Source organism: Heliconius melpomene, chromosome 18, assembly GCF_056956725.1.
Source record: "Heliconius melpomene rosina isolate 202511_hmr_F chromosome 18, ASM5695672v1, whole genome shotgun sequence".
NCBI classification, from domain to species: Eukaryota; Metazoa; Arthropoda; class Insecta; order Lepidoptera; family Nymphalidae; genus Heliconius; species Heliconius melpomene.
Genome location: NC_140406.1, coordinates 9,523,952 through 9,551,350, shown reverse-complemented (window position 1 = coordinate 9,551,350; position 27,399 = coordinate 9,523,952). Strand labels below are relative to the sequence as shown.

At 32.4% G+C, this 27,399-nt stretch overlaps 3 protein-coding genes across 6 annotated transcripts in view; 2 read left to right on the top strand and 1 right to left on the bottom strand.

The window, feature by feature from the left end:
• The first annotated feature begins 349 nt into the window (after positions 1-349).
• LOC146529476 (uncharacterized) lies at positions 350-15,791 on the top strand. 4 transcript variants are annotated; one of them, XM_085201965.1, is made up of 9 exons: positions 350-844; positions 923-2,134; positions 5,110-5,225; positions 7,260-7,423; positions 7,580-7,747; positions 8,274-8,374; positions 8,896-9,039; positions 11,731-11,848; positions 11,967-15,791. In XM_085201965.1, exons 2-9 carry the CDS (start codon positions 959-961, stop codon positions 12,044-12,046), a joined length of 2,067 nt encoding a protein of 688 aa, XP_085058091.1. In that variant the 5' UTR covers positions 350-844; positions 923-958; the 3' UTR covers positions 12,047-15,791. The 4 variants fall into 4 exon arrangements, with proteins under 4 accessions (XP_085058091.1, XP_085058090.1, XP_085058093.1 ...); XM_085201964.1 differs by having other exon boundaries at positions 351-719; XM_085201967.1 differs by having other exon boundaries at positions 355-719; positions 981-2,134.
• Positions 15,792-16,884: 1,093 nt separating this feature from the next.
• On the bottom strand, positions 16,885-19,049 carry RpL26 (ribosomal protein L26). Its single transcript, XM_085201973.1, has 4 exons — positions 18,909-19,049; positions 18,498-18,679; positions 17,707-17,847; positions 16,885-17,060 (listed from the first exon to the last, which is right to left on the bottom strand). Exons 2-4 carry the CDS (start codon positions 18,663-18,665, stop codon positions 16,923-16,925), a joined length of 447 nt encoding a protein of 148 aa, XP_085058099.1. The 5' UTR covers positions 18,666-18,679; positions 18,909-19,049; the 3' UTR covers positions 16,885-16,922.
• Positions 19,050-22,349: 3,300 nt separating this feature from the next.
• mAChR-A (muscarinic Acetylcholine Receptor, A-type) overlaps positions 22,350-27,399 on the top strand; it is a 61,922-nt gene continuing 56,872 nt past the window's right edge. The window contains exon 1 of the mRNA XM_085201566.1: positions 22,350-22,476. The gene's annotated coding sequence lies outside the window, so the exon portion shown is untranslated. The remainder of the gene's footprint in view (positions 22,477-27,399) is intronic.

Here is a 27,399-nt window from a genome sequence, read left to right as displayed (position 1 = left end):
TAATAATTAAATAACTGAATTGAAGTATTCCGAATACTTTTGAAAAATATAGTTATGCAGTATTAATAAATATTTAAAATTATTTAGACAAAAAATAAAATTAACATTATTGTAATAACAATTTCGTTAGAGAAATTACAATGTAAAGTAAAATAATTACATAATCTTAATTAGTTTTATAAAACGATGCAAATGATTAAAATAACAAAAAATCATAGGATACCCTGAAAAATAAACGTATTTTTGTTATATTTTTTGTTGCAATAAAGAACGTAATCGTTAGATGAGAAAGATATTAAAAACGCTACCATACGATAGAGACAAAACATAATCGGAACACTTCGTTCAAATTCCGTATTAATCTACGACTCCATTGGAGGAGGAAAGAAGAGGGTGGCGCATGCGCGTTAGGCCGACGCCATCTCTAAACTTCTATGCATAATACTTGTTGAAAGATTTCGATGAGTTAAGTGGTATTAGTGAACGTTATTTCGAGATAAAAAAACTTTAATCATGGAATTATTGTGCCGCGAGTGAATCAAGTGTATGTGTGAAATATTTGATGACTGTTCAATCGGTGTGATTCCAATCGGTGCCGACGGCGGGGTCTCGGTCTTGCGGAAGTTTCTTAGCTATAGCAACGCATATTTTTTGCTGCTATCTCCGCCGCGCTCGCTACACATCAATTTCATGAGCATTTATCGCCTATTTCACTAGTGGTAACTTTTAAACGTTATTTCCAGCTTTCACACCACTGTTTTTAATAAAAGCAATAAACGCGAGCATAGTCAGCTCGGCGGCGTTCTTACGCGCGTACGCCTGCCTATACATAGACAACTATTATGTATGAATTATTGTTTTGGGTCAAAGACATCTCGGTGTTCTGAATCAACAACAACAGTGTACAATCTTTATGTTTCAGCTTTTTCACGGTGAAGCGAGTGAGTTTTAAGTTGATATGAACTCTGCTTTAAAACCAGTGCTACCCCAGCCGGGGGTGAGTCAGCCTGGCGGCCAGGCGAGTCCCGCGAAGGGGAACGTCGCGAGCGCGAACCACGCGGTAGGGCTGCCGCAGGGTGCCCAGAACTCACTGCACCACGGCACCAACAACCTCGTCGGGCAGAACCTCACACACCATCCCGTAAATATACCCCAGTTGCCAGCGCACGCGGTGCCGTCCATGGCTCCCGTGTCCGCAAACATGGCCCAGATGGCACAGAATATGAGCCACCACGGAAACTTGTCACATATTACACAAAATTCAGTCACTCCAGCGAATGTAGCTGCTAGCCCTAGTAAAAGTGCAAGCACGAGTGCTCCTCTCAGCTTAGTTCAAGACAAAGTGTCGACCACATCACAGCCACTAGCTTTAACTAGAACACCTGAGAAAAAAGAGCCAGATTCAACAGGCCCTGCGAATGGGACTGTAGAGTCACCAAAATCTGGACAAAATGCACCTTCCACGCTAAAACCTCAGAATCCTGAATCTAAACAGGAAAAGCAAGATATTGCTAAAACCTCACCAAGCACTCCAAAACCTCCTGAAAAGGCAACTAGCACTACCCCACAAAAGCCTGAGTTGTCAAATTCTGTTAACCAAGCTGACAGTCCTGCGCAACCTAAAGTAGTGACAGCTAATGAAGTACCAGAAAAGTCACCATCGAAACCTACAGAGCTTAAACCTGCACCAGATGCTGATGTTGCACCAATACAGAGTGATAGCAAACCTGTGCCTGAGTCGGCTAGTGATAATCAAAATCAAGAAAAACCTTCCCCTCAGAAGGAACCAGTTGAAAATGTTAAAGCTGATGTGAAAGAAGATAAGCAAGAAGCAACAGAAAAGCCTGCACAGCCATCAGAAGAAAAAAAAGAAGAAAAACCTGAGTCTCCTAAGCAAGAGGAACCAGAACCACAGAAAGAAGAACCAAAAGCAGAAGATAAAAAACCTGATGTCAAAACTCCAGCTAAATCAGAACCTAAAACACCAAAATCTACATTAAAACTGGCTACAGTGACACCTCCAATGAGGAAAAGACGGCAGGCTTCAGAAAAAGTTGATGGTGCGACCCCAGCTAAACGGCAAACAGAGGGAGATGTGACACCTGATACAAGAACTAAAAGGAATAGGACAAAGGTAACATTTTTTGGTTTCTTATATTTGTAATCTAATCATAATATTTTCTTAGATTATAAAATGCCTATACTTGATTCACAAAGGCATGAGATAAAAGGTAAACATGTCCAAAAAAGGTTCTTTTACATGGCAGGTTTCATGGAGTTATTATATTAATTTTGAAAAATATTTATCTATATATTAATGGAAGTAATATACGAAATGAATGAAAGATAGCACGATAAATAATATTATCTTATTATATAAATAGCAAACCAGTAAAGCTCGAAAAAATATATTTACAAAATTCACAATTTTCTCTTTTACAATACAATATCCAATAATTTTCGTTAATAATTTCTGAAATATAGTTAAGTAAAGGTAAAATAAATGCAAAACGTATGTCACGTTTTAATATCGTCGGTTGAATTGCATTAATTTGTCGTATAGGAAGGATAGACATTTTTTTTAATATTATAAACGCTGTGTTCAGTGAAATGAATTAGTATTATTATTATGTCATTAATTAGGATCAAGTTATAAGTATTGATTATTAAAATTACTGTTTAAATTTCTGGATATCGATAAAGTTATTTTTATAATTATATTTCGAAATTTTATAAAATTGAATATATATTTCTTAAAAAGAAGAAATTATGTTAAAAGAAACGAATACGAAAAGAAGCACTTAAAAAGAAACAAATACAATAAATAAAAAATAAAGATTGTTTTTTTTTATTTTAATTTAAAAAAAATTAAATACTTGTAATACATGTAAAACACCCAAAAGCCTCTTCTCAAACTTGATACATATTTTTATAGTATAAAAATAAATTACATACTGTAATTATTACTACTGTAATTATGACGACTGAACATTTTATATTAAAATATTTTGTCATCTGTCAGATTTTATATTCACCATTTTCAGTTATTTTCATTGAATTTTCGTGTTTCCGTTGTTACTTTGTTGTTTTTATTAATAAAAACTTTAACAATAGAAACTTAATAATAAGCTTAATAATTGAAGTATACATATATTTAGTTTTATTAACCTCATAGTTAAGTACCTTTTAGTAAAACATGAGAATAATTAAATTAATAGAAATAAAAAAGTACGTAAAAGTTTGAGAAACAGAATTTCTTTGTTTACATTTTGTCTCATGCCATAATGAATCTAGTATAGAATTCAATTTAAGTAGCAATATAAACTATTTATTAATGGATAAGGTGACATTGAATATTTAACAAAATCATATTTGATTTTATATAATTGTTATCATTTTAACATCAAGGAGGACTAAAATGAGATAGTCTTAGATTGACAAATATCATCTTAAGTTGAAAGTGTTTACAAGAAATCACATTTTTTAAATCATGGACTTAAACAGACTTAGTAAATTGAAGTTTAATGTTATACTTATAAGAGCTATAATGGTTAAACACGTACGTACGCGTTATGTACCTCGTAAAGTATGTTAACGTATTTACAACAACCTGACTTTTGCCATTATTAACCTTATGTTTATAGTACAGGAGATAAATTATATATATTTTTAATAGGACACCAAATTGACACAGTTACAAAGTGTCTTGGTGAATGACTGGCTGACTGAGCTATATGTGATAGTTATGGATTGTATTTTAGCTGAGGATAAAATATTTGTTTTTTCTTTGTTGTTAATAAAAATAAAGATTTTTAATATGGAGTACAAAGGATAGGCGTGATGTTCTCTTTCTCTAATTTGTAAAATACGTAATGAAAACACATGAAAAAAAATAGTTTTTGGGGTAAAACGAAAAAAAAAAGCAGTAGCGTCTAGTACTAGCGCGTTTAGTACTAGACGCTACCTGATCTGTTAAGCTTAGGTGGTTATAAATCGCTTGAAATGCCTTAGTTTTTCTACATAAAGAACAAGAAATAGTTAACACATATTAGTGGAATAATTATTTCTTGTTCACGTTCGAATTTTGATAGGACGTTTGAATAAATTATTTTTTAATTTCTAATATATTTAGTAGATGTCTAAAATTACTCTTTAAATAAATGAACGTTTTTTTGGAAGAGTCGCTAAGTAAATCGACAGTCGACGCATCGGTCTCTCGAATTTTCTTGTTTATATCTCTGTTTTAAATTTCATAAATTAGGCAAAGCATGGCGCTACAAGAGCATAAATTGAATGAAAGTTTAGGTTGCTACCAATCCTATTGACAAACATCTTTTCATTCACCTGTAAAACTTTTTTTTTATTTGATTAAAATCGAGAAGATAAGAATTAAGGCAAGACGAAGAATCTTAACACTAGGCTCCCTCTGCCTACATACCTATGAAAAAAAATCTTATATAAATCAGAAGTTTGGTTTTGGTTGGACGCGCCAATCTCAATAACTATATTGGCTCGAATTAAAAGTCATTTTTGTGTTGGATCAGTTATCGAGAAAGGTTGTATAACGTTATTAGTTTCGACGAAAATGAGTCGCGAAGTGGAAGGCTTTGAAGTAGTTTGTTGAAGTAATATGTATATATCCTATACCTATCTAAAAGTAAATATTAAAATATGCAGTTGTAAAGTATTTTAAGGCAATAAGAATTTTATATTTTTTATATAATTTCTTTAGCTTTACGTTGCATCCTAGTGTTAAAACAGTTGGTTCCCCATTTGCCGCCGAATTCTAGAGGCATTGCGTGTTCAGTGGCGGAACTCAACGCCGCGCTCTGCTTTGTTATCAGAGTGAGGAAATGAATTTCATTTCATCGAGTAGCACAAATCTATCATGTTTACGCACTTTGGCGGTGGTAAGGTTCGGTGATAAACTCCAAATCCTGAAGAAGCTATGTAGGTGTAAATATGTTTTTTTTAGAAGTCTTGAAACCATGATCTATAATTTGCTAATTAATCGCATAACCTACATACAAAAAAGAGTCTTATAGATATCCTCCTACCTTTTGAAGTGGGTTAAAAGAATCCTTTAATTTGTTTTTTTCTTATTTCCAGGTACAATTATACCAATCGCCAACACCGGAAATAGCGATGGCGACGAAACTGTCGGCGTCAGCGGGTCGCTCAACGCCGACGAAGCCAAACGATGACAAACTTATTGTTTTTTACAAGTAAATATTTATTTACGTTATTTTAAAGATAATTTTCCGTTTAAAAGTTTTCATTTCAAAAAATCGTCAAGTTTTAATTATTAGTTTAGTGATTGTGGGCAGGCAGGGAGAATTTAGTGTTAAACACTTCGTCCTCCGTTTCCTGCCCGTTCAAGACACTCCGTGTTGAGTAGCGCAACTCAACACCGCTTGCAAATAATTTCCCGGAATCGAACACAACCGTCGCTATTACATTCAATGCTGTTCCTATGTACAACTAGAGCGGCTATTGCAAGTAATTAGTTGGTCAGTTGGACAAAAAATATATATATATAAATAATATGTATACAGGGTGTCCCAGGAGTCAACGATAAAACGAAACCAGGTGATAGACCAAGTCATGACAGTTATGAGAAAAATATAAAAAAAAATCTTTGTCATGTATTTTTCATATTATATTGATTTTAAAAAATATCGGAAAAACCGACACCCTGTGATGATTTTTCAAGTCCTAAGACTACAAATATTACTCTTTCTTCATTTTTTTTTCTGTAATATAATCATGAGTAACCCTTCTGTGAATTACAGTTTAAGATTTAAACATACCTGCATCAGTTTTCAATAAAATGTGGTGTTTTTGCCAAACATTAAATTTAAAATATTTACTACACCCAACTTTAACCGACTGTACTATAAAAAAATGTACTACACTGTTTTTGCAAGTAACTTTAAAAGTTGGCACGTTTAATCTGGATTCCGAAATGGTACGACACTTGCTGGATTACTTCTTTGTTGAAGAGAGAAAAATCGAAATACACGATAATCGGGATGACGTTCAGCTTTTTGGTATCTTTTCCGATACATTCTAGCTGCAACATTTGCGTTACATAACCATTCTCCATGAATGAAATGCATATTGTCAATCTGTCGAAGACCGAGTATATCGCCTGCGAGACCCCGGACTCGAGCACTGTCCTTATAAGTCCCGGATCATACCCTAAGTTGGAAAAGTTCAGGTACCTTGGATCCGTCATGCACGAGTCTGAAGGCATCGATCACGATCTCTATAAGACGGATAAGAGTTTGGACGGTATCCTGCGATCACAGACCACACCAGTGACCTCCCTAAACTAAACACTTAGCCCAGGCAACGCTTATCCGACTTAGGGGCTGGCCCAGGACTTATAAGAACAGTGCTCGAGTCCGGGCTCTCGCAGGCCATATACTCGGTCTTTGACACATTGACAATATGCATTTCATTCATGGAGAATGGTTATGTAACCCAAATGTTGCAGCTAGAATGTATCGGAAAAGATATGAAAAAGCTGAACGTCATCCCGATTATCGTGTATTTCGATTTTTCTCTCTTCAACAAAGAAGTAATCCAGCAAGTGTCGTACCATTTCGGAATCCAGATTAAACGCGCCAACTTTTAAAGTTACTTGCAAAAACAGTGTAGTACATTTTTTTTATTAATGGAGGACGTAGGATTTTTTTTTCATTTCACGATGTTTATCCCCACTGTATTTCGTGTAACGCAGTTACGCAGAGATACCAATAACGTAAACACTTACTACTACAAAAATACTACTAAAGATTAAACAACTTTGAACTTTATCGCGATATTTTCAGAATGAGGCATGTGTTTGATAGGATAGGTTATGTGTGCGTGCGTCGTCCTTAACAAATCGTTTTATTTTACAACGATAATTTTATTATTTTTTTTGTTTGAAACAAAAACTTTAATTTTTGGGTTTTTTTTAAAAAATGGTATTAGGCTTTTATAGAGTAGTTAAAACTGTGGTTTAATTTAAAGTGTGGTGCTGACAAAAACAGTCTCTGTAGTATTATTTACAGTGCTATCAGCGTGTTACTTTTATAGGAATTTTTATAAAACATTAACTGCATTAATCGTGACCTATAAAGTGTGAAATATACTTTTCTGGTTTGTTTATATCTTTTCTCATGGCTTCCTGAATAGGGTATAAGTATCCGTTCAATTGCTAAAATTAAAATATGAATAATTTTAATAAAAAACAATTAATTTGTCTACAGAAACGAATATTTAGCGGTGCGTAACGCCGAAGGAGGTTTCTACGTGTGCCAAGCAGTACAAAATGTGTACAGAACGACTCGTAAAATAAAAATACGCTGGTTGTCTCAGGATAAATCTGATTCTTCTGGAGAGACATACAAACCTGACTTTTATGACGTCACAGGTAAAAAAGGATTTTAAAATATACTAGGGCTAGTTAAGCTTTCTATATTTTTTCTATAAGGGGCCGTCCATGAATCACGTGAGGATGGGACGGGACTCCGGCAAAAATCACGATAAATATCAAAATCCTAGTGTTAAGCCCTTCCTGGTTACACAGATATGGAATGCGTGCTAACAACGCTGTCACTGGTGCGCGGCGCTGGTGGCGCTCAACTATTGCGCGCGGCGGAGCGGGCGCGCGCGCAGTCCATACTGCAGCGGGCACTGCGTGCGGAGCAGAGCGGCGCCAACTGCCTGCAGCTCACCGAGGAGCACCCCGATGGCCGTTAGTCATATAGCTATATGCACACAGACAAACAGATACGGTTGTGGACGGTTGTTGATTCCGATTCGGGAGAATGAGTTATTTTCATTTCCTCACTCTGGTAACAAGAGAAATCATGACGTTAAGTTCTGTCACTCAACACGTCAATATCTGGAAAACTGGGTTGTGCATGGGGAGTGTTTTAACACTAAATTGCATCTGTCTACCTAGTTATATGAGGAATACAGCGTGAAATAAAAAATATATATCCATACACGCATAGGCACCTTATGCACGCACATACACATAATCGATCGCTTTAATGAAATGGGGAGTCTAGCCTTCTATACTGTACTAAAATGTACGATGACGACTAACTCTTATAACGAATAACTCATATATTCAAATATATATAGATAAAATATATACTGCTTATTATGTAATATATATGTCGAAGGCGTATTGTATAATCTGCGTCTTCCCGATTTTAATATGGATTGTACTCGTAATTCGTCATAAGTAGTTATATTTTAAATTTTATCCGCAGTGGACCTTTCTCTGTACACGGACGAGTCGCAGCTGGACAAGAAGACGCGTAAACGCAACAGCTCAAAAAGTCCAAGAAATGCGGACGCTAGCGAGCCTGTGGTATTTATTATAAATATGCTTAAATATTTATACTTTTCTAAGATATATGAAAATTTGAATGTGAACCTGAGCCTCTTGGCCTCTTAACAGTTTCCAAGAGGTGTGCTCCAAGTCCCGCTACTGACATTTTTTTATATATTTAAAAAATATATTTTTCTTTTCTAACTGTGGAATAATAATTTAGAAATATTAAAAAATATATCAATATTTATTTTTTAAATCTCTACAAATATATAAATAAATTGAGGCTATCATAGAGCAATGTCTTGTTGCTGGTGAGTTTGATTTCCACTTAAATTATTCTGATTCACTAAAAAGGTTCTGTTTTGTTCTGTAGTCACGTAATGTTTCAAAATGAAGAAATTAGTGATGAATAGAGTGGCTTGGCACTAGATGTGAAAAATAGTATATAACATAACCCAAAATCAATAATTAACCACACCAGAGGGAATCTGATAAGTACTTCAAAATAAATATCACATGAGTGAAGCTAAAGAAAAATATTTAAAACTTGTCAACAGGTAAAACAACAAAACACGCCGCCATCACGCAAAGTGCGAACCCCGTCCCGCACAAAGGTGAACGTGAAACAGAAGCGGCAAGGTAGTACGGCCAATGTGGCGCCCGCTAGCAAGGTAGGCATAGTACGACGGATATATAGAAATGTACGTATCTGCTGACATCCTTACTTACACACGTGAGCTTTGTTTGGACGACGTGTGTCTGGCGACGGGTGAATGGAGTGACTGACTTGACTGACGAAACTGATAGTACTTACTTGACTGATGGTTCTGACAACGTGTCGGGTCGTGTAGGGTCTAGGAAATAATGTAGTGAAATCTTCGATCAATTATACCCTAGATGAAGGATTAGTCTAAGCGCGTGTTCTTATTCGCGATACGAAACTAAGCCTTAAGGCAATGTCATAAAGTTGGATTTTATTGAAATGATCTTATGTCAAGTCTGTGTAATAATATACTGAATTGATGTTTATATTGACTGCTGCCATATTTTTAAGCCGTATTTATACGCAATCCTTTATCTAGTGTATAATTGATCGAAGAGTGAAATAGAATAATAGGATAGCTAACATGACTTGATTGTTTGTTTCTTACATAAGTAAAAGCAAAAGTTAAATTTAAGCTTAGAACTAAATACTTATAAAATAGTATTTTTGATAATTAATTTCCTACCAAATAAAAAAAATCATTTTCTTTTTAAATAAATATATTAATAATGTATGTTATTTTTATTATTATACTAGTGGGCCCGGACGCGGCTACGCCCGCGAAAATATAAGCCTAAATAATTAAAATAAGTTAAAAAATAATAAGTGGACATTTATTATTAGAAAAAATATCTGAGTAACCGAAATGAACAAACAAAAGAAGTAAAAGTAACTAAAGGAAATTCTTAATATTAGAAAAAGTACCTAAAGATGGCTGTGCGAGCATACTAATCATTTTTCTATATTAAATAATTATTAATTTTTGCGAACAATATTAAATAAAATCTCAAATCATTAAAATTACGATATTAACATCGGTATAGATAACCGAACTGCAAATAATTACATAAAAATTAACAGTAATTCGAAAATATATAAAAATTTACAAAACCATCAAAGTCATCTTGCCCGTTCGCGTCGATCATACTCATACTATACCACTCGTAGGCTAAGTTATTAGGAATCAGTGACATCTCCTTAATTATATATTAGAATGTTACACAGTAAACTATAATTTCCATCTACATGAAATGCTAAAAGTGACTATTATATTTATTTTCATAAGGATGAATATTTCAAATGATAGAAATCATCTAATTTTTGTTAATGTATACAAATCTATATCAGCGCGCGCCATGTATGCATTAAGCACTCACTCATTTTGGGTGACATTTTCTTAAAACAACAAAGTTTGCAAGCCGTTGCTTAGCAACGCATAGCGACGATTGTTATTAACATGGCGGAATAAATTGCTTGTCAAATTAATTATTTTAATATATTGGTATATATCGAAAATATTACAAATATGAGAAAAAAAAAGTATCCTATGTTCATCCCGGGACCCTCAAGTATCTCTATATGAGTATTTTAACACAATTAAATTAGCGGTTTGGCCCTGATTGCGTAAAAGACAGACAGACAGACAGACGGACAGACAGACAGACAGAGTTACTTTCGAATTTATAATATAGGTATGGATTTCATCATATTAATTGGGTATTTTTTTTTAATTAAAAAGCCTATAAATTATGGAAATTATTAGACATGGACTGACTGATAACAAAGAATGTATGGGATTTGAAAGAATATGATTGTTTTATTTATAAATGCATGTTATTGTATGAATGTTTGATGTATTTGTTTTTTGATTATTTCCCAAAAAAATATTTCTTTGGATCGTTAATTATTGAACAGATTTTTTTTATTAAATGATTTGAATTTAAAAAAGAGAGTTATTTAGTGAAGTGAAGTGAGAGTAATTTATTATATATTATGCATGCTATAGTACGAATGTTTCGGATTGCAAGTTGATTGGGTCAAGGTACAATTTATTTTTTTCTATTATTCCACTGACCATTGCATATCATTCCCATTATGATCATGAAATTAAAAAAAAAGGAAATTTAAATCTTACAAAAAAATATATTACTGAGCTTAATTAAAATCATAAGTAAATTTTACAGATAATTAATATATCATACACCTTCATCTGTCATCGCTTGCTTTTTGTGTTTTTAATATATTTTTTTTTGTATTTAAATGGTGATTTGCATTTTTTTATTTTTATATTAGATCTTTTTTTCTATTTATTTACGCATGTAACTATCGCATGCTCGGTAAAATAATTTTATTCGGTAGAAACACTAACAATGTTTTAATTTACTAATTGGAAATAACATGTCTTAATGTTAAAAATTAGTGCCTTGTGGAGATGGTTTTGGGTTCGATTCCTGCTTAGAGAAATAAAATTTTTTTCGTTCCGGTATGACATAGTGCAGCGTTGAGTTCTACCAATGAACGCATTATGTCTCAAAATTGGAGCGAAGTGTCCTGGTTATATTCTCTGTCTATTCTGATATCAGGGAAAAACGTGAAGATGTTATATATTTATATCTTAATATAATTGTTTGTGTAAATAAAAAAATATTTAAATATGTCTTTATGTTGTATGTGTTTCTATCCATTTTACAAATGTATTGAATGTGTCAAGTTTATTGATATTTATAAGTAATTTTGTTGAAATAAAACAGTGATGATAAATTGACCATCCTAAAAAAGAAAAAAAAGGCAACAAATTATACATATTAAATACAAAAAAAGCAAAATTTAAAACAACAAACATTTTCAGACGGCCACGGCCCTATCGGAGAAGGCTAAAGCCAAAACGCCTGCGAAAAAAACACCCAATAAACCAACTAAAGTAGAAACTCCCGTCTCAACTAGAAAAGGACGGAGAACTGCTAAAGGTAATGTATAATAGTAGTAGTGTAGTAGAAACTCTAACCGGCCTCCACTCATACCGTACTGTAACATTTTTTATGCCTGTCATAACTTATATAAAATACATTTTAATTTTTTTTTTAGAAAATAAACCATCGCCAGCACCAACGCCGTCGACGTCCACGGGCAAGACGAGTCGCACGCGCCGCCCCATAAAGAAATAACGTCCGCCATCTTGTGTCCGCGCCGACAGAGAGCTTTTGTATAGCTAACATTGATTTTATTAATTGTTTTTATATCTAGATTTAATGTGTGATGAGAGATTTTCGATGAAACAGTTCTTCAGAACTCTTCCCCATGATAAATTCAGTAGAGAACGCATAGCAAGGAGACGTCTCTACGAAAATGTCAAGTCTTTCACAGAGCATTAGGTCCCCTATGATTCGAATGTCTCTACGTAAAAAATAGTTCAAACTGATACTGGGGTGCACCAGCTCAGAGATGAGGACAGTACTCCATTTGAGACAGAACCTGGGCTCTGTACAGGGCCAACAGGGCCAACAACTTCTTTTAGTCCAACTTGGCCTTGCTTTCCATAAATGGCAATCACCCGAAATACTAAGGCCCAATGTGCTGATATCTGAGACTGTTGTGAACTTAGATAATAATATTTATTTATCAGAGCGCTGGTACGACAAAGGCCGCCGACGTTGCACCCGCATATAATGTATATATGAAATTGTGTGGAAAGTGAAGAATGGAGTGTCTTAATATTAAATTCACTTTTTTATTTTGTACCCATTTGTACCCATGCTATATGATGATTGCCACAACAGCTAAGCCGGCGTACTGGTATGGTTTTAGCTTATTTTAAAATTAACATATTAATGAAATAAATAAAAATTGATATTAATTATAACAGTTGTTATAACGAATTTTGGTTTGTTGTCTAATAATTACAAAAAACCTTATTTTAAACTAAATTATTTTTACAGCAGCCTAAATGAAATAATTTTCTAAAAATTTAGTACTTATATGTAAATTTCTCATTACACGTTAGACTTAGGTCTTAATTTGTATGGGGGTCCACACTCACTCGTTTTAGTTTTAATACTTAATTAAAATGTTAACTTCGTTGATATTTAACACTTTCATTAGAAAAAATAAAATTTTATTTTAATCTGCCTTGTTTTGACGGCGACCATCTTGAATTATTCATGGTGAATTGTATTTTACAAACCAAGCCCTCTCATTTGATATCCATATTGGAGAAACACATAAATAATATATACTCTGCCATTTTAATGATGCAGCCATTTTGAATTAGCAACAATACTTAATATTTTTAATTACGCCGTCATCAGAATTAAAGGTATATAAGGTTCAATCGGATACTTAAATTAAAAAATAAATATATTTATTATTATTTTTTTTATAAAATGTGTTTTTTATAAGCGAGTATGTGAAGACCCACAGCCAATTGTGATCATTGTATAGAAGATAGTTGTATTTTTGTTAAAAAAATATGAACTTTTCAAACTTTGTTGACTAAATTATATTATAACGTTACATTGGTATAATATAATCGATTATCTTATATATATTTTGCCTTTAAAATCGTTTTCTTTTAAATAGTTTTTTCTTTAAAACAAGGCTCTCTGTTTGGCGTCATTTATTGTTATTAATTAACATTAAGTGGAGTTTTATATATAAAAAATGTCTGTACATCCGTTTATGGACAAGAGGCGACATTTTATATATATTATTTTAAAAAATATAAATATTCATTGTGGATATTTTTATATTTTCTAATTATTTTTTTTTGAAACTTAGTTTAATCTATGTATTAAATTGCCTTGGTTATGTCGAAATGGTTGTATTTTAGTATATTTTTGTTTTGTAATAAAACGAGAAATTAAAAATTAATTATTCAATAAACAGTATATAATATTATATGAATTTTGACATGACCAAGTCTAATAGCACAATATTGTATTAAAAAAAAAAATAATAGAGCCCGTCAATTTTTCAAATAAAAAAAATCTAATTTTTAAGATATAAGTATAAAATGTCGAAACATCGAAGTTTATACAGATACAAGATATTGTAACATCACATTTTTTTTATTTACTTGTATGTTTCTACTGTATAGGTAAGCTTGGTTTTTTTTTTTTTATTTTTTAGGTCTTTATTTTTTTCTGACATATTAATTATTATAAACAGTCAATGTAAATATTTATAAAATTAAACAAAAAAAATATCATATTATTATTATATAATAAAGTATTGGGCAAAGGAGATACTGCATTCTGCCAAAATGCCTTTGTATGGCTGAATGCTGTCGCTCCATAGTCCAAATAAGGAGTTATATTGAGGTTTTTTACCTCTGAACGTTAAGCAATAGATTTTAAAAAATAAGTTTTATTTGTTTTTTCTATAAGATTTAAAAAAGGGAATCTTTTTCTAGATTTTGCAATTTTAGTGCGGAGAATTGTATATTAATACAAAACATCTAAATTGTTTGGAGTTTTAATGGTTAAATAAAAAAAAGTTTATCATTTAAGGCTATTATTTTGTATACATGTTTTTTTTTAATTAAGATATATTTGAAATGCAGTTTTGCTGTGTCGGGAATCGTATTTTGGACCAATCGTTCTTGAAACGTCACTTGTGTACGCAAGATTACTAACTGCCTATATTTGTAAATTACATGGTTTTAGGTGGTTATACATAAATAAAACTTATTTTTAGTAATTTTAGAGGCTTATTGAAAATTTTAATTTTTTTTATCTATTACAATAACTTATTAAATAAATTTTGGTATAAAGTTCTTGAGACTTTAAATCAGTTATCGATTCATAAACACAATGTTTTTAAGGGACTTTGTATATAGATAAAAGGGAAAGAAATTTTTGATATTCTTCTATAATTTCAGTTTGAATGTAGTTTGTATGTAATTTTGATAAATAGAATCAAGTTTTATAAAAGTATGAGCAGCTAGATTTTAACTTTGAAAAATTTATGTTTTAATTTTCCCCACTCGGGTAGCCAAAGTGCGGCGTTGAGTTTCGTCGCAAAACACGCACCGTCAAATTGGTCTGCTATATATGAAACACCTTCGGAAGCTGATGTTTTTACATTATCAAATTTACACGTGGCCAGTAGTGGCGCAGGAGTACAAAGTGTGACTGTAAAACCGACTGGTTGTGGGTTCGATCACTCGAAGAGTTGAAATATGTAATTTAAATTTATATTTCCATTTTTCGCTTTGGTGTCGAGGCAAAGCGCGGCGTTTAGTTCCGCCACTCAACAGACAATATGCCTCTAGAATTCGGCGGAAAGTGGGGAACAGAGTCTTAACATCAGGTTCCATCTGCCTACCCTGCTGTTTGCGGGGTACAGCATGAAGCTAATTATTGATTTATTTTAAATTTACATGAAATAGAAGTACAATATTATCTATCATTTGATTAAAACAGTTTTATTAAAGCTACTTTTACTATTTGTGAAATTATTTTTTAAAGATTAAACATACTTAATTAAATATTGCTTATTGCATGAAAAAATATATAAAATAAGTTAAAAGTTGATTCTAATTATACAAACTAAATACAAATATTTAAAGTCAGGCTCACATCTACGCACATTTTGTTAAATAACAAATTATTTTTTTGTATTGTTGATCCTCTCAGGACTAACAATGTTGTATGAGTGTGTGTGTGAAACTTAGGTTGAATAAATATCTAAATCTAGAATATATTTTAGGTTTAATTTCTTTAAAATATAAGATTAGTTTAAATTATTGTGTGCATTTTCTGTTTGGGACGAATGTTGTTTGGTCCTCTGGTACAATAGCGTTAGTGTTTTTTATACCATGTAAAAGAAAAATATCATTTAAGAGTACTATTGTAACAGAAAGTCCACAAATTTATATGCAATTCAGAAATAAATATTAATAATTTAAGAATGTATGAGTGTTTTTATTGTACCTGCGCTATGGCATTAGAATATATTAAATAGAGTAGAACTTATCAATTAACTTGTAATTTAAGTGACAAATACTGACGACTTGTAGCATTTGTGAAGTCTTAACGCTAGGCTCCCTCTGCCTACCCTGCTACATACGGGAGACTGCGTGAAGCTGTAAAAACAAATGCACCGTATCTGTTTGTGAGACCATTGCCTACGTTGCGGCGGCCAGTGATAAATTAGCTATTTCTTTGCTGATAATTATGTTACACGCGTAGTCAGAGCGAGAAATTTAAAAACTCCCGATTGCATAAAACTAAAAGAAAAAAAACCCAATAGTTCATTAGGATTCAGTCGGGACCCCCTTAAATTTTACGGCGTTCCTTGTAGACTTATTGGATCAAGAAGTTATACGTAATGAATTGTTGGCCTTGTTGTTTTCTTTTTAGTTTTATGCAGACGGAGTTTTTGTTTTTTAATAACTTTTATTTCAGCTTTTGTTAGGATTTATTAGCTATATTATTAGGATTGTAAAACAAATAACCGCATTCTTAATTTCTTGAAGCAGTAGCATGATTCAAACCCGCTTTCACAGGCCAGAAGAGTACGCAATCACTGCTACAATCCCCCTGTATCCATATTTTTCGTCGTATTATTTTTATTAGTATTATGGTAATGATAGTCATATTTTTCTGAAATCCCTGATTTAATTGAAAATGTTTTTTACTAAATACAATGGCACATACAGCCGCCATATTGAAGATTTCTTTAACGTCATTTATCTAAGAGCACTTGGGCTGTTAAGACAGAACTGACAAATAACGATACCTCATTTATGTAAATCCGTTCAGCAGTTCTGGATATGAGGTAATAAATAATTACATACGTACTAGATACGGGCAAAAAAATATAGCCTTTTCTCTGCAGCCAAAAGAAAATAGAATCATTCAAAATAACAAACCCATCACATTTAAATGCGCGCGCTGTCAAACTACGACAAAATGGTTTCACTATTTTAAAGTTAAAGCAATTGACTTTTTGGTCCTTTCTGATAAACATGTATACTAAAGAAAAACAACTAAAACAATAAACATAGCATTTTTTATAATTTTATTAATCTTAAATCTATGTTTACGAGGCTTCCATCGCAGTGGCGGTCTCCTCAGTGTATTTGCCCTTCTCCAAGCCGAGTGCTGCACGTCTGCCCTTGGCGCGTCTCACTAAGATGTCTTTACGGTCCTTGTTCATCTTTAGTTTTACAATAACACACTGAAAATAATAAAAATATTGTAATTTATGATAGTTAAGTAACTTGACAGAAAATTTATTATGGAAATATCAGAGCCATGGAAGTGTTTCAGCACCAATTACATCTATAACAAAGTCTATGCAATGTTATATTGACATAATCTAAGTAAGAATTAATCATCATTTAAGAGTTTTGTAAAATGTTTAGACAAACTTTTACAAGATAAAATTATTTGTTTACATTATTTACCTACCTTTTCTACACATACTAGAAAAGGTAGTAAACATATATTTAGAGTAAAATATAATTGAAAGAAAAATAATTTCAATATAAACATAACCTCAAGTATAATTTAATCATTTTTTACATTCTGTTTAAGTCTAAGCTATATTCTAACAGTAATCAATAACTTTTAAATTTAAATTTGTTTTCATTCAACTTTACAGCATATTTCACATACAGTCTGCTGTAATATGGGGAAAAGTTCAATAGACTAAATCTGTGCTTACTCTATAACTTAGTGTCTAGACACTCTTCTTGAATGTCAACCGAATAGAGTTGTCATCTAACATTAAATTACTTAAATTATCAAATAAGCAAAAGTTATTGATTAATGTAAGTTTAATTTATTATTAACAGAATTTCCTAAATAAAATATTTATTTACCTTTGAGGGGTGGATGCCGACATACGCACTGGCGCCATTAGCCTTCTCCCTTTGGATCCTCTCAATGTAGACAACAAATTTCTTACGGTACACTTGGACTACTTTGCCAACCTGTTGACCTTTATAATGTCCACGAACTACCTAAAAATATAAAAAAGAAGCTATTATATGAGTATATTTACAATTATTTTGGTAATTAAATATGTTTCGATTTGCCAAGTTAAAAGATCAGAGCCATATTTTGAACCATGGTACAGATTCACTGTCTCATCCAGAGAGTTCTACAGAAAACCTGCAGTACTACTCTTTCAGTGGCAGCAAGCATCTGCAGTCTGTGAATGGTTTGGTATCATCATGTGAATTAACCAGGCACTAAGACAATAAGTATTTTAAAACTACACAAGATTACTTTATAACTACATTTCATAAATGAAAGACTTAATATCTCGTCTTTTCAAGAGAATACAACTGTGAATCAGGTATTTCATTTAATGGTTTAAGTAATTATGCACAAATAACCTAACATATCAATGGTTTTTCAATTTAAAACAAAAACCACATGTACATGACCACATTTTCTATCAAGTCACAATAAATATGTAAATAAAAATCTACATTTTGTACTGTTCAGAAAATTTACAGCATCGATTTTTAAATCGGATAAGATATTGTTACAATTAACACAAGAAAGGAGATAATTCATACTAAAAACATTTTTAGTGTTAAAAAATAACAGCTAAGTCGCTTGTAGGTTACAAATTGGTAATCATTATTATATTGTTTTTTCTTACCTGAACTTCGTCGTCTTTGCGGATAGGCATAGATTTAACATTGAATTTTTGTCTCAACTCCTTAGAAAGTGGAGATGACATCAAGACTCTCCTGATGTGGGAAGGGGCGCTAAAATGCCTCTTCCTGTTTTTCCTCCTGGAGGACGTTACCAGCCTGTTGTACTTCATACTGGTGGTCTTCACTGTAAACCGAAAATAACCACGTTTTAATTCACTGTTTGAAACACAATAGGTTATTGCTTTGTGCGCTAAACGTCAAGTTGCCGAGGTGGTTTTCTAATTCACAATAATATGATATCGACGAAATCAATATGTCTTCTAAAGAAAACATGTTTGAATTATAATTTAGGGACTTTCAACAATTTCAATATGTGTAGCTAGCGGAGATTTTTACGGATTAATTCAACGTACCCGAAACGACACGGCAAAGAATCAAGTTAAAAAAGACATACAGATTATAAACACAGAGACATGTCTATTCGATAATGTTGCCAGATGAAAAATAAATTCATTGTGTAGATTAAAAATATAATTTTATAATATAAGGAATAGATATAATTATTATTTTTTGTACCGTGCGCTATACGCTATATAAAAATAATGTGAATATTTTAATACTAATAAAAAAAACAAATGTGTAAGTATAACATAACCTAAAGAATTATTTTATTATCGTACATATTTCGTAAAATTGAATTCATTGTTTTAAAATATTTTTAAGCTATTAAAATAGTAGTGCGAAATCGTGTAAAATAAAAAAAATGAATAATAAATAAGCATATTAACATATTTTAACGAAATAGGCAAAAAAATATATTTCCATTACTGAGAGTAAATACGTATATGCTTATATTTGATATATTTTTATGTTTGCGTTTAGTAGTGCAAATATATATTTAAAACAATTTTTTTTATAAGTACTAAATTTCTGGCTACAAAAAGATCTTGGTAATATCAACCGAGGCCATTGTGACGCAGTGGGATAACAACACACAGCGTAAAGCACTCGATAGTTAACACGCAACGTATCGAAGACTTCGCCCAAAATCATCAACAAAATATTTTTAATTTACGAAAAGAAGGTTCCTTCCTTACGTTTTAACATTTCCTTCATATCGTTAAAGTCATAACTGTGGGATTTTTACGAAAGAACATTTTCTATTCTTTCAGCGAATGTCGTTTAAAAGCCGTACGTCGTGAATTCACTCCCTCATCCCTTTGAACTGAAGCTCTAAACTTAGTTAAAGGTTTTCCGCATTGACAAATACGGGCTCGTTTATTTGATTCGACGTTTAACTAATGTAATTTAATTTTATTACACTCTAGTTTAGGATAGTAATGTTTAATTTTTTATAATGATATTTTTTTAAAAATAAGTCTTTATTTGTGTTATCGTTGTAATAAATTGGTTTGATTCCCGCTCGGTGGAATAAAGTATTAATTATTAATATTTTCATTTCTTTGCTCTGGTATCAAGGCAAATAACGCGACGTTGTGTTCCGCAACTCAACCCACTTTAGGAAGCGGAGTGTCTTAACATCATGTTCTCTTTGCCTACCCTGCTTTTTGCGAGATACAGCGTGAAAAAAAGTCTGTATTTGCTCACATACTTTAGTATTCGTCTGTATTTGCTCACATATTCATCCATCCAAGTAAGAATCTAACAAACGCCTGTTACAGCTACTGCGCCACAACGCGACGACAATTTTTTTTATTATTATTTTAATTATATATATTTTCTTTCTTTTATAACTGCATTTCGCGTATAACATGTTTAATATGGAATGTGTCAAGAAATTTTAAAATAATATAAAACACATGTTAATAGCACAATTTTTGTATTGCGGCCATCATAATAGTTCACGGAACAATACTAAGCGCGTAGCACCGTGAGGTTCTTTCAGTCACCGGCTGCAGCGTGTGGCCTCGCTGTTGATGACATGGTACTATAGAAATTCACTATACTAAAATGAATAATACATTACGTATAGCGAATGCTACAATAGAATTTGCTATATCAATATTTTTTTTTCTACTTTATCTTTATACAGACAGATATTTTGAGATAATTGGATTTAATTTCAGTTATTTCATTATTATGTTTATATGATTTTATAGTTAGGTATCATTTAAAATTATCAGGAATTAATTATTTATTTTAAGTTATATTTATATTTAATAATTTCATTTGTCGATTATTTCTTCAACATTTTTTTTTAATGAACTTGTTGGTATTACAGGTTTCTATTATGTTAAATGGATGTATCTTGAATATTCACTGTATAGCATGTCTTACTGCGCTTAAAGTCTTGAGTGAATAAGACAAGACATGTTTCTAGACATTGCACTGAACTTAAGGCCGCGCTTTACCTTGTTACCAGAGCCGGTTACGCTGCTAGAACATGAATACGATACAGAATGAAAATTAAAAAAAAAATCAGAATGAAAAGTAGCCTAATCTTTAAGGGAAAGTTCTATAAAAAATGTTCTAGCTATTTCGGATTAGTACGTACAAACAGAAAGAAAATGTAAATAACTGTATGCACTTAAAAAAATACGGGTATTTGAAATTACAGACGTAACTTAGTAGCGTAAAAAATTTTTTTGATGTCCACACATTATTTATAAGCAAACTTTTCCTCATACATTACGTATCCGTTGGTTTTATGAATTTGATTTTGACTAACTTGAAATAATTGAAGGAAAACACTTATATTTCTAATACTTATTAAATTTAATATTTGTTTTTAGCGTCACGCTGTATCCCACACACAGCAGGAGAGACAGAGGGAACCTAGTTTTAAGACACTCTTTTGCCTCGTTTTCGGCCGAATTCTGAAGGCATTGTGTGAGTGAGTGGCAGAACTTAACGCCGCGAAATCTGAACACCAGAGCGAAGAAAATGGGAATATTAAATATTTTATTTTCTCGAGGTCGCTCTCTCTCTCTCTCTCTCTTTCGAACTCACAACCTGTCGCGATTACAGGCACGCGGCACCACTGGCCTCATATTTGAGTGAAATATTTGTAGAAATAGTAAAGGTGCTACAAAAAACTTCTGTACGGATTTTATAAAAGTAATAAAATATCAAATATCACTTAAATTGTTTTAACAACAAATGTAAAAGCAAAACATTGAATTTAAAAAAAAAAGTAAATTCTTTCAAAAGTAAAAATGACAAAAGTCGTGGAGGAAAAAAACAAAGTAGCAAAAGTTTTATTTCATTAATATTACTCCAAGGATCTGTAATTTGCATATTATAAGGCAAGTTTGTTAGAAGTTTTGTGTGGGGTCGAAGGTTCCAAGTTAGCTTTTAGGTGGCGAGTACGAGTACTATTCATTTAATCTATACATATATAAAGCTCTCTTCTCTACCTGAGTAGCTGACCGACTGCGCATAGACGAAACTGACTGACATGACATCGCAAATAAAGCTAGTTAGTCTTTTTAGAGAAAAATAAAAATATTTTATTTTACATAAAAATAGTATGGTATACCATCACGCTGTATGTTATACATGGGTAGGCAGAGAGAACCCGGTTACATAATAAAATAAACGTTACCTAGATCCCAAATAAAACTAGCAAAATATAAAAAAAATCATTATCAAAATTACAAAAATATAAGATAATTAACATAATTTCCTTAATTATTTTCATTACAACATAAAGCATACAGACTAGCATATCTAAAAGAGAAACAATACAAACACTAACACTAAACCACCTGAGATCAACAATAGCTTGAACTCAAACTTAGTACTGGCGACCCTATGACCTCTACAGCCCAACCCGTGGATCCTAGATGTCTCTGCCGTCATTTCAGGCGGACTTGCGCATACCGTTCACGCCCGGGCAGTGAATGGATAGACCTCGTGGGGTCCGTACGTGCCTCTTACGTGTTGTAGTGATGATGACCAGTCGTGAGAGCTTCGGCCAGCTCTCCTGAGCCCGGTTAGAAACCATGTGCGAAGATATAGGTGAGTTGGTGACGAGATTTTATCTTTTTAAGTGATTGGTGTCTTTTCATTTTGTTTTTTTTTGTATGTGGTTTGAATGGATTTCGTGTTTTCGATAGCCACATGTGATTTTATTGGGTTTCGGCTTCGGGAGTTGGGGTCGTGTGGTCGTTTGTCAATATATTGTTCTAATTTTGATTTTTGAATTAGAAAATACAAATTTAATAATAGGGTATTTAGTCCTAGTTTATAATAAAATCTATTAACTCATATTTTTATTAAATTAAAATTGGGGAACTGGAAATTGGAGTGTCGTAACACTTGGTTCCCTCTGCCTACACTGCTGTGTGCGGGATACAGCGTAAAGCTGATTTTATAATTTTGTATGGATCGGTTGAGGTTTTATTTATTTTAAAGTGAATATATTGAAATACCTTGATTGTGAAGTGGGGACGGTTATCGCGCCTTGTACCTACGCTACGTCGCGTTTTTAATTATGTTTCCTGACTCAATTAATTTTATTCTGGATTAATTATTAATTTAATTATTACATTTATTTTTAATAATATAATATATAACAAAATTTCAGACCATCAGACCTGAATCATGAAAGTGAACTGAAACTGCTTAAACAATTTTGATTATAATTAGTAAAGTAATATAATTAAGTTTTTTAAACGTATGGGCGTACAATAATTACAAAAGTGAAATTTCAGTTAAGTTTATAATGAAAATAATATGACGTGATTAAAAATAATGTTATGTGCAATAATTTACTGTAAAATTTTATTTCTATCTTTAGTTAATTAAATAATTGGTTCATATTTTCATGCATATGGTTGACAGGCGGAGAAAACAGAAAATTCATTTTCCATTTTTCAAAAGAATTCGAAACATTGCTTTTAATGTAACAGAACACAAAGCTACTCTTCCTGTAACAGAGCAAAAAAATAAATAAATTCGTTCCCCAGAATGGTAATAGACCCCACAACAATCGCAATATCAGTTAGACGCTTCTAAGCGATGGTTATTATTATTTTATTCCAAAGCTATTAGCCTAACCTGATTACAACAAACCAAATACATACCTGTAGCTATTTTTCTTCAAGAAGGCATCAAATCCCCCCCCCCTTTTTTATTCATCCAATTAGTGAATTATGCCACAAAGATAGACGTGTTTAAGTTATAAAGTTTAATATATTAAGACTAATAACACAGGTGAATTAAGTTTTAGCTATTTTTTAGGGAACTATGTTAGAGTTTCTTATATATTTTTTTAAAGAATTTAAGAGAGAACTTTCTTAAATTTCTCCTAACGAAATTGACCTTGATAATATTTATTGTATATGAAATCCATTCAATTCTCTTTTTATATGAATAATTGGACTTGTTGGAAATGTTTTTCAATTTAAAAATAATCGGCGATGAATATATTTTTTTCCGATAAACGATTTTTTACTAATCAATAAAGTGAAGCGATAATGGGAATATTTGAGTAAAAAAATGTATACATATTATGGATTTCGACAGTCACGGCGTCGTGCCGCAGTTTTTCTGACTGTAAATCAAATGTTCTGGTTATGGGTTCGATTTTTATCCGAGGAATTGAATAATTTCTTTTCTTCGCTCTGATAACAAGACAAAGCGCGGCGTTGAGTTCCACCACTGAATGTCTTGAAAATTGGTACAGGCTGAATACAGCGAGAACCAAAAGAAAAGAAAGAAAAGCTAATCTACTTTCTATGTACTTGTTGGATAATTATAAAGTTTCGAGCCACAGATTCTACAGGTAACGGATTGTGCTCGGCCGCCATTTATAACATGTTAATTAAATTTTGCTTAATAAACAAAATTACGCCGCTACCCGTCAAATTTACTTTCGGCTCCCGAATGTTATCAAAATCACGCTTCGTATACAATTATATGGTTATGTTTTGTTTATTTTTTTTAACACGCGTTTATTTGATACACTTATAATGACTGTGTCATCATAAATTGGCAGATATTTGGTAATATGGAGTTGGTCTGATGATGGAAGCAGGACCTGAATAGTGGAACTTTTCAGAGGTTATTAGTTTAGACTCGTATAGTTTATAGCTCCCAGCGTAGAAAACGTGTTATTTTTTCAGAATCAGAATTATCTAGATTTAGATACATTGAAAAATTGTTAAATAGATGAAGGTAGCTAAATAATAAATATACACATTAATTCAATTGGGGTTTAAACATACAGCCATCGAGCTCCGCCAAAACACTTCAACTTGGGACTTTAGTAAGAAACCTGTACTATCTTATATATAAAAGGGTAGTCAGAGGGAACCCCCATCTTCTGCTGAATTTCTGAGACATTGCGTGTTGAGTTGCAGAACTCAACGCCGCGCTTTGTCTCGATATGAGAGCGAAGAAATTAAAATGTTTAATATTTTATTCCCCCTAGCGCGAATCGAACCCACAACCGTCACGCTTACTCGAACGCTTGTGGCCATGCACCACAACGGTTTCACGGTAGTTTCCGCCCGATATTCGAGACATTGCGTAGTGTGAGGTGGAACTCAACATGGAGCTTCATCTTTTTATGAGTGAAGTGAAGAAATGAGTATTTTTAAGTCCCCCGATAGGCAATCGAACTCACAATCTATACATTTGCCGTCAGATGCTGGCCTGCTAAGCCACGACGTCCTTAACCTTTTTGACTATCAAATTATTAATATCTCTCCATCTTGTGCATTAAATTTTTAATTTTAAGGTAAAAATCACATTTTGTATAACCTATTGTATACTTCAATATGTAAGTACTCGTTTCTAACAATCGATTGGCGGAATGCCGAATATTAGGAAACATAGAACGTGAAGCCAACGTCATTTTGGCATGGCAACCTGTTATGTCATTTTCGACTTATGTTGTTGTTTTGCATTTTATGATTAATTCATTTCAGCTAAGTAAGTGGATTTGTCGCAAAAAGCCTTATAAATTTTACATACCTAGGTAGCAGTTCGATTTCGGGCTAAACTAAAATGTGCATAATTCATTATTTTGAGTATTTGAGTTCACTATTCGCGTTCACACTAGAAAATTAGGAGACGGAGTGTCTTCTCTCAATCTACTCTGCTATATGCAGAACGCAGTGTGAAAAAAAAGCTTAGGTTTCGACGGGACTTCTTCCTACCTTTTTTTTAGCTGAAAGAATCTCATTTGGTTTATAGCGTAGTCAGGCTAGGCAAAATGTTAAGGCTGAAAAGATCTAATGAGTTTTGGATGTAAAAGTTTTGCCTATAAAAGAACTACAAAATAATAAAATGACGTCCCATAAAGAAAATAAAAGGAAAACTTAAATTAATATTTAGGGGTTAAATAGGCTAAAGCGGTTTTAAAATTATTAAGACAGAACTCTATGTATCCGCTCTTATCGCAATGTTGAATTTCTTTCAGCAAACATAAAAATAAGGCACAAGCATGCTTGTCGCTACGTTCCCAGGTTCCCTCTGTCTTCTCTGCGGTAGACAGAAGGATGTGTGTATCTCGCATATCCCGCATGAACCTAAAAAAAACGTCAAAATAAAGGTAAAATTTCAATATTTGTTCTTGTATAAAGTAATCAGGAGACTCGAGTAAAAAGTGCCGTATTTTGGTATTTTAAGAATATTTCTTTTGGAAAGATATAAACTTGCCGACTTATGTAGTCAGCGTAGCATAAACATGGGCTCGATTGGCCTCATTTGGAGTTCGCTTCAAACAAGGGTTGATGAAATTCTTTAAGGTGCGCTTGAATGTAAAGAGATGTTTTAAATATTAAAGAACTTAATAAAGTGTTTTAGAGGCCCTCTTTGCGCAGTGGTATAGGGTCAGGCTGTAAACGTGGTGATTGTTGGCTCGATCCCCACTCAGGGGAATTATAATAATTCTCATTTTCTTGCTCTAGTAGACGAAGCAGTGCTAGGCGCACGTTACAAACGTGTGACTGTTAACGCGATAGTTGTGGGATCGATGTCTACTCCGGGGAATTAACACAATTGAATGTGTATATTACTTTTAGGCAAGATGTCTTAGGAAGCGACTATAATATTATCTACTTTAAAAAATCCTTTGAGTAAGAACCAAATTTAAAAAAAAAAAGCATTTCGTACCTACAATTTGAATGAAAAACAGACAGACACGCAGGCAGACGGAAAACAAAGTTATACTATAAGACATCCGGTTTGTTTTCTTATGAGGCACGGGACTTTGAAAATAGATCTTTAAAAACTTATAAATAACTCCCTTATAATACTGTGTACAGTGCTGACATTTAATAGTGTCAAAGTAATATAATACAAACATTTTTATTAATAAAACAGTATTAGAATTACTAGTCCACCCACCTTCGGGCTCCAGGATATTTAGTATATCCTGTCAATCTATAAACCCAAGTGGATGATAAAAGACCACCCACACCCACTTTTGCCCACATTTACATGTAATTTTTACGACATTGCTTCTTGACCTTTATCAACCTTAGATTTAAATTGTTTTGATATTAGAGCTGTGTAGAATAGTATTAGAATTAGAGCCTTATGCGTATAGAAAATTTTACTGCTTTATGCATTCTTTATATATGTTATAGTAGTTTGTACCAGGGCTGAGTAAATATATAACATTTTTAACCGTTCCACCTTAGATGTATACATATGTATTTTATAATATTTAATCTAAAATCATAGCCTCATCTTTATTTAATACTAATGAAAAAACCTTTTTAAAAACAGGCTTTTATTCAAAAGGTATCAAACCAATAATAGCTTTGTTTTTAAAAAGTTTTTTTAATTAATATTTTATTTTAAATTTTTAGATTTAGCTTAATCTTATTTCTTTTAATGCTTCATTATTGCAAGGTGTTTTCCCGGTAAATTTCCATTTTCAGGTGCTCGATATCATTTAACGTCAGAGTGGTTGCCAAGATAAATCAA

Coding starts and splice junctions, on each gene's coding strand:
- RpL26 (XM_085201973.1), bottom strand. CDS start 18,665: ATGAAGTACAACAGGCTGGTAACGTCCTCCAGGAGGAAAAACAGGAAG. Junction 17,848..18,497: donor GCAAAGACGACGAAGTTCAG/GTAAGAAAAAAC, acceptor TTATATTTTTAG/GTAGTTCGTGGACATTATAA. Junction 17,061..17,706: donor TCGGCATCCACCCCTCAAAG/GTAAATAAATAT, acceptor TATTATTTTCAG/TGTGTTATTGTAAAACTAAA.
- LOC146529476 (XM_085201965.1), top strand. CDS start 959: ATGAACTCTGCTTTAAAACCAGTGCTACCCCAGCCGGGGGTGAGTCAG. Junction 5,226..7,259: donor AAACTTATTGTTTTTTACAA/GTAAATATTTAT, acceptor ATTTGTCTACAG/AAACGAATATTTAGCGGTGC. Junction 7,748..8,273: donor CGAGGAGCACCCCGATGGCC/GTTAGTCATATA, acceptor TTTTATCCGCAG/TGGACCTTTCTCTGTACACG.